The following is a 13,188-nucleotide window of genomic DNA, read 5'->3' as shown; positions in this document are numbered from 1 at the left end:
GCTTAACTCCTGTGGAGGAGCAGGCACTCACCAGCTTCACAGCATTTCACACAGTAAGGCATGCATTGGTATCCCAGGTTATAGATGGGGAAACTGGGCATGGGGAAGAGAGAAGTGACTTGCCCAAGGTCACCCAGCAAGTCAGTGGCAGAGCTGCAAACAGGTCTCCAGACTCCCAATTTAGGGGCCCTATCCACTAAATCACACTGTCTCCTACCTAGACTAAGCTGTTTTAAGGTTCAACCCTGCTCCCATTGAAATCAATGGCATAATCTGCATTGGCTGTAATGGTGCAACATTACTCATTTGCACCAGTGCAAAGATGGTGCAAAACCCTAGTGTGCTGGAGGGGGGGCCTGCTGCATATGATTGTGCAAGAGGATCAGGCTAAGCTGTGTTTGCTAGAATCCAAAGAACCCATTAACTGGACTTGGCTTGTTCAGAGGGCCAGTGCGGTAGCCCCAGGGTTGAGGCTGGCTGCAGGCTGAAGGCCCCAGTGTCCTGAGGAACTGGGCAGGGGGCTAACACCATGCACTTGCTCTGCTCTGCAGCAGGAGCAGGGCTGACCCCAGGGATCTGCAGCACGATCTGCAAACCCTATAGAAGCCCTGGAGCTTGGGGTGGCGGGGGAGGGAAGCAGCCCATGGGGGGAGAGCTGGGGATGGGGGTGTTGCCGGCTTGGGGGCAGGCAACAGCTTCAGGGTAGAAACCCTGTGGAGCTCGGAGGTTCCATGGGTGGGTGTCTTCAGTCCCAGAGCAGGGGGAATCTTGTCCCCTTTCAGTCCAGTTTTGCTTGGGGGAGTTTGGGATTTTTCACTCAGCTTGTTGGAATGGAAAGCACGATCCTTCAGGGAGCCGAACGGAGCTCAGCTCTAGGGAGTGTGGGGAGAAGGTGGCAGCAGGCAATGGGGGCTGCTTGGAGGTGGCCCTCTAGTGGCTGCCCACAGAGAGGATAAGAGGCCTGCTACCACTGCTGGCTGAGGGAGCGCACCCTTAACTCAAATGGGCAAGCCCTGTGGTTTTGGAGAGTGAGGTTGAGGGCTCTAAGCCTGCCCTCCCGGGAGTGGGGGGAGAATTGTCTCTACTGCAAGTGGATTTTGTTACCATTGACTGCTGGTTTCCCTACCCAAGAGTCACTTGCAACCAGGGTGCTGGGCCCAGCTGGATTGCAGCAGCCTGGTGGAGTGTGTGAAAGGCAGCGCCCAGTGTCAGGCTCAGCAGAGCTACCGTTGGAGCCCCATCGCCCAGGGTGGTAGGTCGCTGGAGTTTTGCATGGTTCTCCCTGCATCCAGCCGCAGATGATGAGGTTACGGCAGGAAAAGCCCCTCAAGGTGGGGGTGGGGGGAGCCGTGGAGCCAGCCCCACTGGGCTGTTTGTGCGGAGCTGTGTGCTGACAGGTGTCAGGTGCAATCAAAATAAATAACCCTCTCGCCAGGCGGTGGAATGAAAGGGGCGGCGTGAATCCCTGGGGGGCAGTGAGTGGGTGGCCGGTTCGAAGGCGCGTTAGTGATAGGGAAACGCAGCTGAGCTCCCTCGTTGTTGTCACCCCCCCCACACACACACACACAATGCATCAGTACATCTTGCTGGCTCCACCTTGCACCCCAGCCCTTAAACCTCTGAGCACAGCCAGTCCCGGATGGCGGGGGCTGCTATCCTGGGAGGAGGGCTGTCCCAGAGCTGGATCAGGACGCCCTCCAGCTCTGGGGAGGTTTGGAGCTGAATCCAAGAAGGAGGGACCCCGTTAAGACTTGCCTAGAGAACTCTAGGGTTCGGACCCAGATTGCAGGGTCTCGCTTTTCCTACTGCCCTTTTGGTGGGCGCTAGCAATTGGTTCTCAGGGACCAGCCACTCCGCTGAGCTCTCTCTGTGGGGAAAGCAGTGTTGTTTAGAGGTTTAAGAATGAGCCGGAGCAGCCAGGATGTCCGAGTTCCATCCCAGCTCTGGAAGTAGCCTGGGGTTTAGTAATCGGAGCAAGGGCCTGGGAGCCAGGACTCCTGGGTTCCATTTCTAGTTCTGCCACTGGCCTGCCGTGTGACCTGGAGCAAATCACTCCCCGACTGCATGCCTCACTTTCCCCACCTGGAAAATGCAGCTGATCGTACCAACCCCTGCCCTACGTGGCTGGAGGTGAGGATTGATCAGCTGTGGTGTGCTGGGAGATCCCCAGGCACTGGTATTATCATGGATGGGCCCAATGCCCATTGAACCCAGGGACAGTTTGCATGTGCAGTCAGACACATCCCTGAGCTGCTGAAATGGAGCAGGGCAGATGAAGCTGGGCCCCATCGCTCACTTCCCCAAGCAGAGGGATCCTCACAGACGTGCTTGTCTGGCCCCCCCTGCCTTTCATCTCCCCCAGGCTCCACTAACCCTGCTTTGCTCTGCCAGTGCCCGGCCTGTCTGGGGCCTGCCTGGAGTCCAGCTTGCGCCTGGTTTCTGGAGGGACTTCCCCTTTCACAGCCACTTCCATGTGACCCCCACCACGCACGCCCCGACTGCCCCTACCATCCCCCTCACAAGGGTCTGGGGATCTGGGCTTTGCCACCTCTGCACAAGGCAGCATAGCCTAGTGGACAGGTGCTCATCTGGGTCCCAGAAAACCTGGGTCTATTCCCAGCTATGCCACTGATCTGCTGGGTGACCCGGGGCAAGTCACCTCCCCTCCCTGGGCTGTAAGTGCTTCAAGGCAGGCAGGAGCTGGTAACACAGCCCTCCCTCCCCCACAACCCCGGTTTCACTTGCGGGGGTGCTGCAGCTGTATAAATCGGACCAGCGTGCCCACACTGCATGGGAAGAGCCGCAGTAAATACAGGGCTCTCGTCTTGTGGAGACAGACCCTGGTGAATCGGGGCCGGCAGATCCTCCCCTGGGAACCCACCCCTCCTGCAGCCCCCCCCGTTTCCCTCCTGCTGCTCTCAGAATCCAGGCATGGCAAGGACTGCCTAGCCGCGTGCCTGCAGCTGATGGAATTGATCTGGAAAGGCAGACGGGCCCGTGGTTCCAGCAGGGTGGCGTGTCATATTTGTGCGGGGCAGGGGGGAGAAAGGGTCAGCCGCAGAGGGGGAGAAGAGGCTGCTGGGGGGTGGAAATCAGAGACACGGGGGTTAAATTCCAGACCAGCCAGCAGAACAGAGCTGGAGTCCCCTGCCATGGATCAGTTCAGGTTATTGGGGCTGGACAGGACAGCAGGAAGCTATAAACCAGCCCTGTTGCTGCTCACACAGAGGACAAGACACGGGGATCAAACCCTTTATTCTCTTCCTCTGCTGCGTTGGGCAGAGGGATGCAGGGTTGTGGAGCTGAACAGCGATGTCCTGGTGGCAGGGGGGCCGGGGAGCAGCCCAGCCAACCCCTGCCAAGCCGCCAGGAGATGGAGAGATGGGAACGTCTGCAGCCCGTGTGCCCCATAAGTGGGCCATCCCAGGGAGAGGGGCTGGGCTGTGGGGCATCGCTCTCCCCGCAGCACCAGGAAATCGACACTGAGCATGACACGATGCCCCTTTAACCCTCACACGGCCAGCAGGCTATGAGCAGGCTATGGAGAGAGAGAGCAGACAGACAGACAGACACGCACGGGGCCAGCGACCTAGTGAGGTGACAGCAATGGTTAGCCACCTGTTCCCCCCCCCCGCCGCATTGTATTCCTCCAATCCCTAAAGACTTCAACCGTTGGGGTGGGGGTGGGGCTCTCCCCCCTCAACCTTGTGCTGGCTCCCACACTGGGTAAGGGAAGCCACTTGCCCCAGCACAGAGTTTGCCCTATAAACCCCCCAGACCTCCCGATGCCTTGGCCGAGCTGCAATGCTGGCTGCTCCCCCCAGCCACCCCGTGGGGCCGGCAGGCCGAGCTTTGTGAGGCCCCTGGGGGCCAGGGCGGCTGGCAGAGAAGTGGCACACAGCAGGCAGCAGCCGGCATGCGTGGGTGAGTGAGGGGGGCCGCCGGGCGCCGAGTTTTTACACAGCATTAATCAATCTGCAGTCAAACTGCTATTACTGCCCGCGCATCGCTCACAATATTTACCTGCCGCTCGCTGGGGGGCGTCTGGCACGGGGGGAAGGGAGCCAGCAATGCAGCAGCCACGCACACGGGGAGCTGAGATCGAGACCTGCCCGAGCTCTCTGCAGGCATGAAGTCTGCACAGGTCTGGAAACCACGTCCTGCCAGCTCCTTGGCTGCTTCTCCAGGGGGGAGATGATCTATCCGCACATCTGTCCCACTGTCTGTCCATCCAGCCTCACCCCCACCCCTATGTCCATCCATCCGCACCCCCACCCCTCTGTCCGTCCATCCATCTGCACCCCTCTGTCCATCCATCCATCCATCTGCACCCCCACCCCTCTGTCCGTCCATCCATCCTCACCTCCACCCCTCTGTCCATCCATCTCCATAAATGTCCCTCTATCTACCAACATATATAGATTCTTATATTGCCCTCAGCACTGTAATATCTGATCCATCCCCATATATACCCCTTTAACTATCCATTCCTAGGAACACCCCTTAATCTAGCCAGCCAGCCAACCCTCACCCTCCATCCATCGCAATACACACTACCCCATAGATACCCCACTCCTAACCATCCAGCCATCCACCCCCACACGTCTATCTATCTCCATACACCCCATCTGTCTGTCTCTCTCTCTCTCTCTCTCTATCTATCTATCTATACAGACTAAATAATGAAAATATTATTCACCAGTAGTGTACTCACTAACTGATAAAAAGAGTTAGCTGAATAAACAATGAGATAAATAGAATTTATTCACCTTTCTTTCTTTCTTTCTTTCTTTCTTTCTTTCTTTCTTTCTTTCTTTCTTTCTTTCTTTCTTTCTTTCTTTCTTTCTTTCTTTCTTTCTTTCACTCGCTCACTCACTCACTCACTCACTCTCAGTGGCCAAGGATCTATCCTGGTATGTTCTAGTCCTAGCGATTCTGTCCTAATTGAGGCCAGGGATGGCTCCCTGGTCCTCACTATGGGTAGCCAGGTCTGGGGTCATGAAGGATGGGATGGGGATTAAAGGCACAGGAACACGTTTGTTCATTGGGGCTGGAGGAGAAGGCAAACCCCACGCTGAATGGGAGTGTGACCTCTTTGTAACCTTTCCCTTCTCAGGTGTCTCTGGCAGGGGATCACAAACCTTGACTAAGACCTCACAGCCGCCCCGAGGTGGGTTTATCACCATTTCACAGATGGCCCAGAAACAACAGGGGGAGGCTGCCCAACAAATGCAAGGAAAGCAGGCCAGACAGACACTTAGCAAAGCAGAAAGGGGACCCAGGTGTCCTGACACCTAGACCACCCTGCACTACCCACTAGACACCACTCCCTTCCCAGAGCTGGGGATAGAATCCAGGAGTCCTGACTCCCAATTCCTCCCCCCAGGTTGCAAGATGTGAAGTGCCTGAGCGGTGACACATGACAAGGGATCTGTGATCAGTTTACTATAGCTCACCCTGTTGCATGGAGCGAGCCATCCGGTGTCAGGACTCCCTCTTCCTTCTGTCTAGCTGCCTTCTGAGGTGCAGGATCAAAGCATTTTATGCATGTGTTTCTGTTAGGGAGAGGGATTTGGGAAGCACATCTCCCCCCCCCCCGATATTTCCAGGCAGTTTGAAGAACACTTCCCACCCTCTACCTCCCCGTATACCCCCTCCTTACAAAACTGTACCCTAGCCACTTCCCACCCCCACGGGTTGACACCCCCCCCCACCTCCCGAAGCACACACTTCTCCTGACTAGCTGTAGTCTCTGCTGTTGCAATTTTGCTGCTCTTCCCTGAAAGGAAGGGAAAAGCGGGGGGGGGGGGGGACGACCCACACAGAGAGAAAGGGATAAAGAATCACCCGGAAAATGAATAAATATTTCAATTTGAGGCACAATCACAGCGAGTGATTGAAATGGGGGGAAGAATAATGGGTTTCATTTAGATAAGATACAGAAAATTATTTAGTGAGAAATGAAGAATGATGAAACCCATTCAACATCTTTGTGTGTGTGTGAGCTCAAACCATATGAATGGCACAGATCCCACCCTTCTTCCCCCCCATACTCCAGCATGTTTCCCCCCACCCCCCTTCTCCATCTATCAAGCTCATTTATATATATCTCTTTGGGGGAGGGGGGGAATCACAGTTTTCCCAACCACTCTGCAACTCCCAATCCCTGCTCCGTTTCAGCTGGATAACAACCCTGAAGGAAAACCCCTCCTGCCCCAAATCAACCCATCCAAACAGCTTCCGAAGGAGGAGGGAGTGGGCAAGAGAAAGAAACTTACAAGAATCCCCTGCACACCCCACAAAAAATAAGACAGGTGACTCCCCTGGTGTCATGCAGAGCAGTGGGGAACAGAGGGAAAAATGGGAGTGGGGGGGGCAGAGGGGTGTTAATTCGAAAGGGAATCAAAACAGATCCCCAAGCCTTCTCTTTCCCAGAATCCTGCTTCCTAAATCACCAGCCCTGCTTAGCCGTTCACCTCCCCGGGGGGGGGAAATCTTCCCCAAGGCAGGGATTTAAGCCACCCTCTGGATCAAATCCTCCGCAGGAGTAAATCAGATTCAGTCCATTTGCCCCCCTCACGCTGGTTTCCAAGAGTTAGATTTATAGGCAGGGAAATATTTCTGCTCACTCTCTCTCTCCTGCAAACACCCGCCCCCACCCCAACACCACCTTCCCTCCAATTAAATCCACATGTCACAGTTGGGGGGGGGAGAAACTGTAGCTTTTGTTCCTTCGATTTAAGTAAAGACCCACGTGGTTCCCGGAGTCTTGCAAAGAGGGGTGGAGGATGAGATGGATTTATCCTGTCCTGCCCTCCCCCCCCTCAATCTTTCAGTGTAAGAGGCTTTTTTCCCCCTTTAAACCCCTGTTTGTCTCATTTTCTTCCCAGCATCTTAGCAACGCTCCCCCACACCCCCCCCCCGTTTTAAATGAATGCTGTAGCAGGAGGGACCGGCAGGATTGGAGGCCTCTATATCCAGGGCACATGGATGCTGGCAGGGCAAGGGCCCTTTGCAAACTGGCCCTTCCAGGCGCTTTGTCCCCTGGTGGGGGGAACCCCTCCAGCCCCGCACTGGAGTTCAGGCTCCCATGCCCCCTTCGGTGAAGGCTATTTCACCCCAAGAAGAGGTGGTGTTCCTGCAACACAGACCCCCCAGAACTAGCCAACTCATTTGCCCCATGGGCCCGCCAAGCAGCCAGCAGCTGGGAAGGAGGCAGCCTGGCCAGCTTTGCCTTTGAGCGACTAGCCTGGAACTTGGGGAAAGCAGAGCTGAGTCACTGCCTGCCTGCTGGCCCTTGGGCAAGTCTCTCTAGGCCTCAGTTTGCCCCCTCTGTAAAATGTGCCTACAGGTCTTGTTCTATTTGGACTTTGAGCGCTTGGGGCAGGGACCGTCTCTCCTGCCTCTCTGCAGCGCCTGGCACAACCGGCCCGCTGCGTGGGACCACATGACAAACAGCAATAACGCTTTCTGGGCAAGATCAGAACAGGGGACATGGTCCCGGGCCCGTCGCCCCCCACCAACCCTGGCAGGGCTTGGATTTCTTACTTTCCAGCGGGAACCAGGGGCCCCTCCACTGTCTGCAAGGAAGGACCAGGCCTGAATCTTCTAGCTCTACAGGTCCCTGCAACCAGCTAGATAAACAACCCCCAGCAGCCTTATCAGCCAGAAATCTCCAAGCTCAGGCGTTCCTGGGGGAGCTGAGACATCTGCAGAAGGAGGCGGAGTTGCTCCTTTAGCCGGGGGAATCTTTCTCTTTCCGCCTCTACCTCACCCCCCCACACCTCCTCTGCCCCACACACAACCCTGCTCCTGGGGACAGATCCCGCTGGCCTCTCGCTTGGAGTCACAGACAAGACACAAACTCCCCCTTTTCCCCTTTGCTGCGACATCAGCACAAGGCAGCCCAGCAAGGGTCCCCATCCGGATCAGGGAGGGGGCAGGCGGGACTCCAATCCACTAGTCCCCCCCGCCCCCCGAAAGCCCCCGCTGGCTTCCCCCAAGTGGGGAAAGAGCAGGATTTAATGCCAGCTCCCCGGGCTCCCCGACACGAGCTCTCCCTTCCCTGGAATGCTCCTTCCAGCAGGAGAGCCCCAGCTGTTCTCCAGCCAGCGGTTCGGCCTGGTAGCCGCTCCCCAGCGTGTGTATGTGTGTGGGGGGGATTCCCGGGAAAGCAGCACCCTCCATGCACCCCGCAGAACTTGCACAAACAGGGTTCGGACCCCCCCTCCCCGCCACCCCCTTTATAACTTGAAATCGCAGCCTGTCCCCTGCCCTTCCCCCCACATTCCCCTGTCCCGCTCTCTCCTCCCCCTTCCTTGGCATCCGTGCGACTTCTCCTTTCTGCCATTTCTCCCTTTCTTCCTTCACTTTCCCCCCCTTCAGCCTTCCGGGCGCCCCCCCCCTTTTCTTTTTGCCACAAAACTTTTCTCTGGGCAACACAAATACATAAATATAGGGCAGCGGCCAAAGCGACCCACCAGTGTTATACGGGGGGAGGGGGGCACAGGACTGGAAGCGGCTCCCCCTTTCCCCCAGCTTTAGATCCAAGATGCAATTCCCCTTCGATTTCCCCTGAAAGAAGCGGGGTTGGGGTGGGGGGGCCCTACCGACCTTCCCCCCCCCCGGGAGGAGTAGGAGGAGGGGGGAACCATCAGGAGCCATTCCAGCGAAGCCACTGAAGTTACACCAGGATCAGGCCCCGCTAGCTGCGTTTGCAGAAGGAATGCGGGGGGGTTAGTGGGGTTGGGGGGCAATCTTTCTCTATCGCCCCCTCCCCCCGCTCCTTCTGCCCTCGCCCATCCTCCCACGAACAACTTGCAAACTCGCCCCCCCCCCCGCGCGGACACAAAAGAGGTGGGGGGCGCGGAGCCCCCCCTTACCTTGGCACTGAGTGTCAGCCAGAGTCACAACCCAGAGCAGAAAGAGCCGCAGATTCCGCATGCTCCTGCCTTTGGCCCGGGCGCTGGGGGGGGCAGGGGGGAATCGGGGGTCCGGCGCGGGGAGGGGGGTCTCTCGCCTTCTCCGCGCCCTGCCCGGCTTCAGCGCCGCCGCCAAACCATTTCCACGGCTCCGGCGCAAGGGGCCCCTCGGCGGGCTCGCTCCGGGCTCGCTCGCACCCGCGCTGGCTGGCGCTCCGGAGCGGCGGGGCTGGCTGCAGCGAGGGGATGGAGCGAGACGGGGAAGGAGCCACTGGGAGCGAGCGGGGGAGGGGGCCGAGGAGCTGGCCGGGCCTGGGGGGGGCTCTCAGAACAACCCACCCAGCAACTTGGGCCAAGTTGGGGGTGGGATTGTGGACGGAGGCAGAGGGTGATGGACTGGGGTGGGGGGGTTCTGGACATGGGGGAGGGGATCATAGAAGTGTGGGGGTATTTTTTGACATGGGGGGCAGAGGCAGAGGGTGATTGACTGGTGGGGGGGGGTCCTGGACATGGGGAGGGAGTTTTTGACATGGGGGAGGGGATCATAGGCGTGGGGGTATTTTTTACATGAGGGGCAGATTCTGGGCAGAGGCACAGAGGGTAATGGACTGGGGTGGGGGGATCCTGGACATGGGGGAGGGGATCATAGAAGTGTGGGGGTATTTTTTACATGGGGGGGCAGATTCTGGGCAGATGCACAGGGTGATTGACTTGAGGGGGTCTTGGACATGGGGAGGGAGTTTTTGACATGGGAGAGGGGATCATAGGTCTGGGGTTATTTTTGACATGGGGGGAAAGATTCTGGGCAGAGTCAGAGGGTGATTGACTGGGGGGGGGGGAATCCAGGATATGGGCAGGAAATTCTTGACATGGGGCAGGGGATCATAGAAGTGTGTATGTGTGTGTGTGTGGGGGGGTATTTTTTGACATGGGAGCAGATTCTGGGCAGGGACAGGATAACTGACTTTTTTTGGGGGGGGAATCCTGGTCGGGGAGGGAATTCTTGACATGGGGCGGAGTTGTTTGAACAAGGGGCAGAGTCTGGACAGAGACAGAAGATGTTGCAGGGAGAGGGAAGATCCTGGATTGGGGGGCGATCCTAGAGGGAGGGGGAATCCTGCAAATGGGATGGGGTGGGCAGAACTTGGGCAGGGAGTGGGATCCCTGATGCAGAGGTGGGATCTTTGAGAGGAGGGGTGAATCCTGGAGGTGGGGGATCCTGGACGGATGGGGGGAATCTTTGAATCAGCAAGGGGGATCCTTGATGGGGGGGAGTCTTTAATGCAGGGGGGAGGGGATCCTGGATGTGTGTTGGAGGGATTCTTAGCAGAGGGGAAGTGTGGGGGAGGGGCGGGGGGAAATCCTGGACATGGGGGTTAGGGAATTCTGCACTGAGGGGTGGGAAGAAGAGGAGACTGAGGGGGGGACGATGTCAGACTTTCCTCTTAGCTCAGCCAGCCCCTCCCCTGCTCTGTGTTTTTAAAGACACAGGATGCCCCTTTGCCCTCATTTCATTTTGCTGGGAGTGCCCAGGACACACACAGACAAGGAGAGTGGGGAGCTACTGTCTTTTATTGGACCAACTTCTCGAGGGGGGAGAGAGAAGCTTTCGAGCCGCACAGAGCTCTTCTTCGGGGCTGGGAAAGGTGTCCTCCCCCCTCCCCCAGCAAGGTGTTTAGCATAAGGGTAGAGTGGCCCATTAACACCTCTGCAGAGACACTTGGAGACAGGAGTAAAGTCTGTGTCTGTCCTTGGGTACTTTCCCATAAGCCCCCCACAGCTGGGGGCTATATCATTAATGGGACCCGCCATTTCCATCCAGCCTGGGGACAAACACGCTCTTCCCCTGTTGCTGAGCCATCCAGTCTGATCAAACTCAAAGCTCCCCCAGGCCTTCCCAAACCTAAGCTCAGCCTTCTCTGATTGTCCAGACAGTTCTGTTCACTTTTCCTTCTTGCATTTTTTTTACCCTCTTCTCTCCTTCCCCCCTGAAACTATAGAAGCCCAAATTAAAGGCGCTGAATATCAGGGGCTTGAAAAATCTTTTTGCCTGTAAGCTCCCGGGGAGTGGGAAGTTTTCCATCGGGATCAGAGAGGCCCATCTAGTTAAGCAGAATCTCAGCTTTTTTAAAAAAATTACACGTCTAGCCCTTACAGTTGTAAAGAAAACTTTCTGAATGTGAGCCGGTGGAGTGCCGTCTGCCTGAGTCTGCAGGCAGGCAGCTTCCCACCCCTATGGAAAGGGAAATTGACCAGACTCTGGTGAGTTTCACAGTTGTTATGAGTGTGATGGGTGTGAGAGGGCGAGGGGAAGCTGGAGATCTCAGTTAGTGAACTGGGTTGCACCTTGCCCGCTTGCTGCCATTTCCCTGGGCTGGAACCCAGAGGAGTGGAGGGGTCTGGCTTCTCCTCCCAGCTCCCAGGGAAGGGGGTGCAAAGCCCCCTGGCATAAGGGTCTAAGGACTCTTGAAAGCCCTGGGACAATGGGATGTAAGAACCACAGGGCCCAGACCCAGGGGCTGGAGACCTGATGTAAGGACACGACTCTGGTTTGTCAGACTCTCTGTTACCCTGGGGGTGGGGGGGACTGTAAGTGACCTGGCCGGAGGGCTGAGAAGAAGTGAAGCCCCTCAGGGCCTGAGCATCTACCAGCAGTGGGGTGCCAGATGAGGACATTTTGCTATGTCGCAGAGCCCCTCCAGGGGCCATGCGGGGGGGGGGGGGAAGTCTACAAGACAAGGGGAGTGAATTTTTGTGGTTACTGGAAATGCAGCTCTGGACTCCTTTCTTGGCTCTGTGTGGTTTTCCTGGTGGCCTTGGGGAAGTCGTATCTTTATGTGCCTCAGTTTCTCCATCTATAAAATGGGAATCCTGTTACTCCCTTGGTTGGTCTTGTCTACTTAGATGGACTGGGCTCTTCAATGCCTGAGGAAACTCTCATCATGTGCATAGAGTATCTGGCATAAGGGGTTCCTGACCTAACGCTGCTACCATACCAGTAATAGAGTAGTGAAACTGACACATCAGGGCCCTTCTCTCATTTGGGTTCAACAGAGACCTGCTGATCAGCGGTTTCCATTTGTTTAGATTGGGAGCCTGAGTAATTCCACTCAGGTGCGCCAGCTCAGAGCTCACCTGCTGGTGCTTTGAAGCTGTCCGTGACATACAAACTGGATTGTGTTCTCTCTTTTATGCTGCGATGGGTGTGGGTTTATATGGTCGGGAATGTTGTTGGGGATCATCTTTCACTTGCCTAATAAAATAGAAGGCTTAAAACAACAAAGTTCAAGTAACGTTTTTCCCAGCAGCCTTCTCGGTTACACTGGGATCATTCCCTCTACAGCCATCAAACCAGCACTGTGGGAGGCAGTGTTGCCTAATGGATAGGGACTCAGATGCCTGGGTTCTATTCCCACATCCCCTTTCTGGGCCTTTGCTTTCCCTTCCTCTCTTTGGCTATTTAGATTGTAAGGGCTTTGGGGCAGGGACTGTCTCTTCCTATGTGTATGCACAGCTGCTCTCTGAAGAACTTGCAACCTAAATATATAAGGCAGAGACAGAGGCAGAGAGGGAGGAGAAGTGAAGTCCCCCTAGTAGCAGTCTCTAGACAGAAAATGCATCCGATGAAGTGGGCTGTAGCTCATGAAAGCTTATGCTCAAATAAATTTGTTAGTCTCTAAGGTGCCACAAGTACTCCTTTTCTTTTTGCGAATACAGACTAACACGGCTGCTACTCTGAAATCTCTAGACAAACTAACACAAGCTACCTCTGTGCCTAGACAGGGAGGGATCTGAGGCTGTGGCATCTCCTGCAGAAATGAACTATGCTCTGCAGCTGGCCACGTGATCAAGAGCTGACCCCAGGAGCAGCTGCAGAAGGGCAGATGGGGCCTCTGGGTTCAGAAGCTTTCTGGGACCTGGCTGACTCATCAGCGGTTAGCAGCACCTTTCTGCGCCTCCCACCCTTCTCCTCACAGGCTCCGCTCTCCGCTCCCTTCCCTGGGAGCCTCCAGCGTGCGCCACCCCCACCGATCTCCAACTGCTTTCCCGCTGCCAACTCATGAGAACTGTAGGCCCAGCAGGGAGGGTGGCAGGACATGGCGAGTTTGGAGCCTCAATGGGACTTGGGGGTCCCAGTGCTGAGTGGTGGGTGTGTGTGCGATAGAGGCAGGAGGGAGCTTTTAGGGGCAGGCCTGAGCAGATCCCCCATGAACCTGGCCTAAAGCTGGGGATGGGCATGGGGGCAAAGGAGGGGAGTAGGCCCGGG

At 56.4% G+C, this 13,188-nt stretch overlaps 1 protein-coding gene across 1 annotated transcript in view; it reads right to left on the bottom strand.

The window, feature by feature from the left end:
• KIRREL1 (kirre like nephrin family adhesion molecule 1) overlaps positions 1-9,168 on the bottom strand; it is an 84,138-nt gene extending 74,970 nt beyond the window's left edge. Inside the window, exon 1 of the mRNA XM_038383326.2 lies at positions 8,883-9,168. Coding sequence (XP_038239254.1) covers positions 8,883-8,943 — 61 coding nt within the window. The 5' untranslated portion in view covers positions 8,944-9,168. The remainder of the gene's footprint in view (positions 1-8,882) is intronic.
• Positions 9,169-13,188: the final 4,020 nt, after the last annotated feature.

Source organism: Dermochelys coriacea, chromosome 24 (genome assembly GCF_009764565.3).
Source record: "Dermochelys coriacea isolate rDerCor1 chromosome 24, rDerCor1.pri.v4, whole genome shotgun sequence".
Classification (NCBI taxonomy): domain Eukaryota; kingdom Metazoa; phylum Chordata; order Testudines; family Dermochelyidae; genus Dermochelys; species Dermochelys coriacea.
The sequence above is the reverse complement of the archived record's forward strand: the minus strand, read 5'-3'. Positions and strand labels throughout refer to the sequence as shown.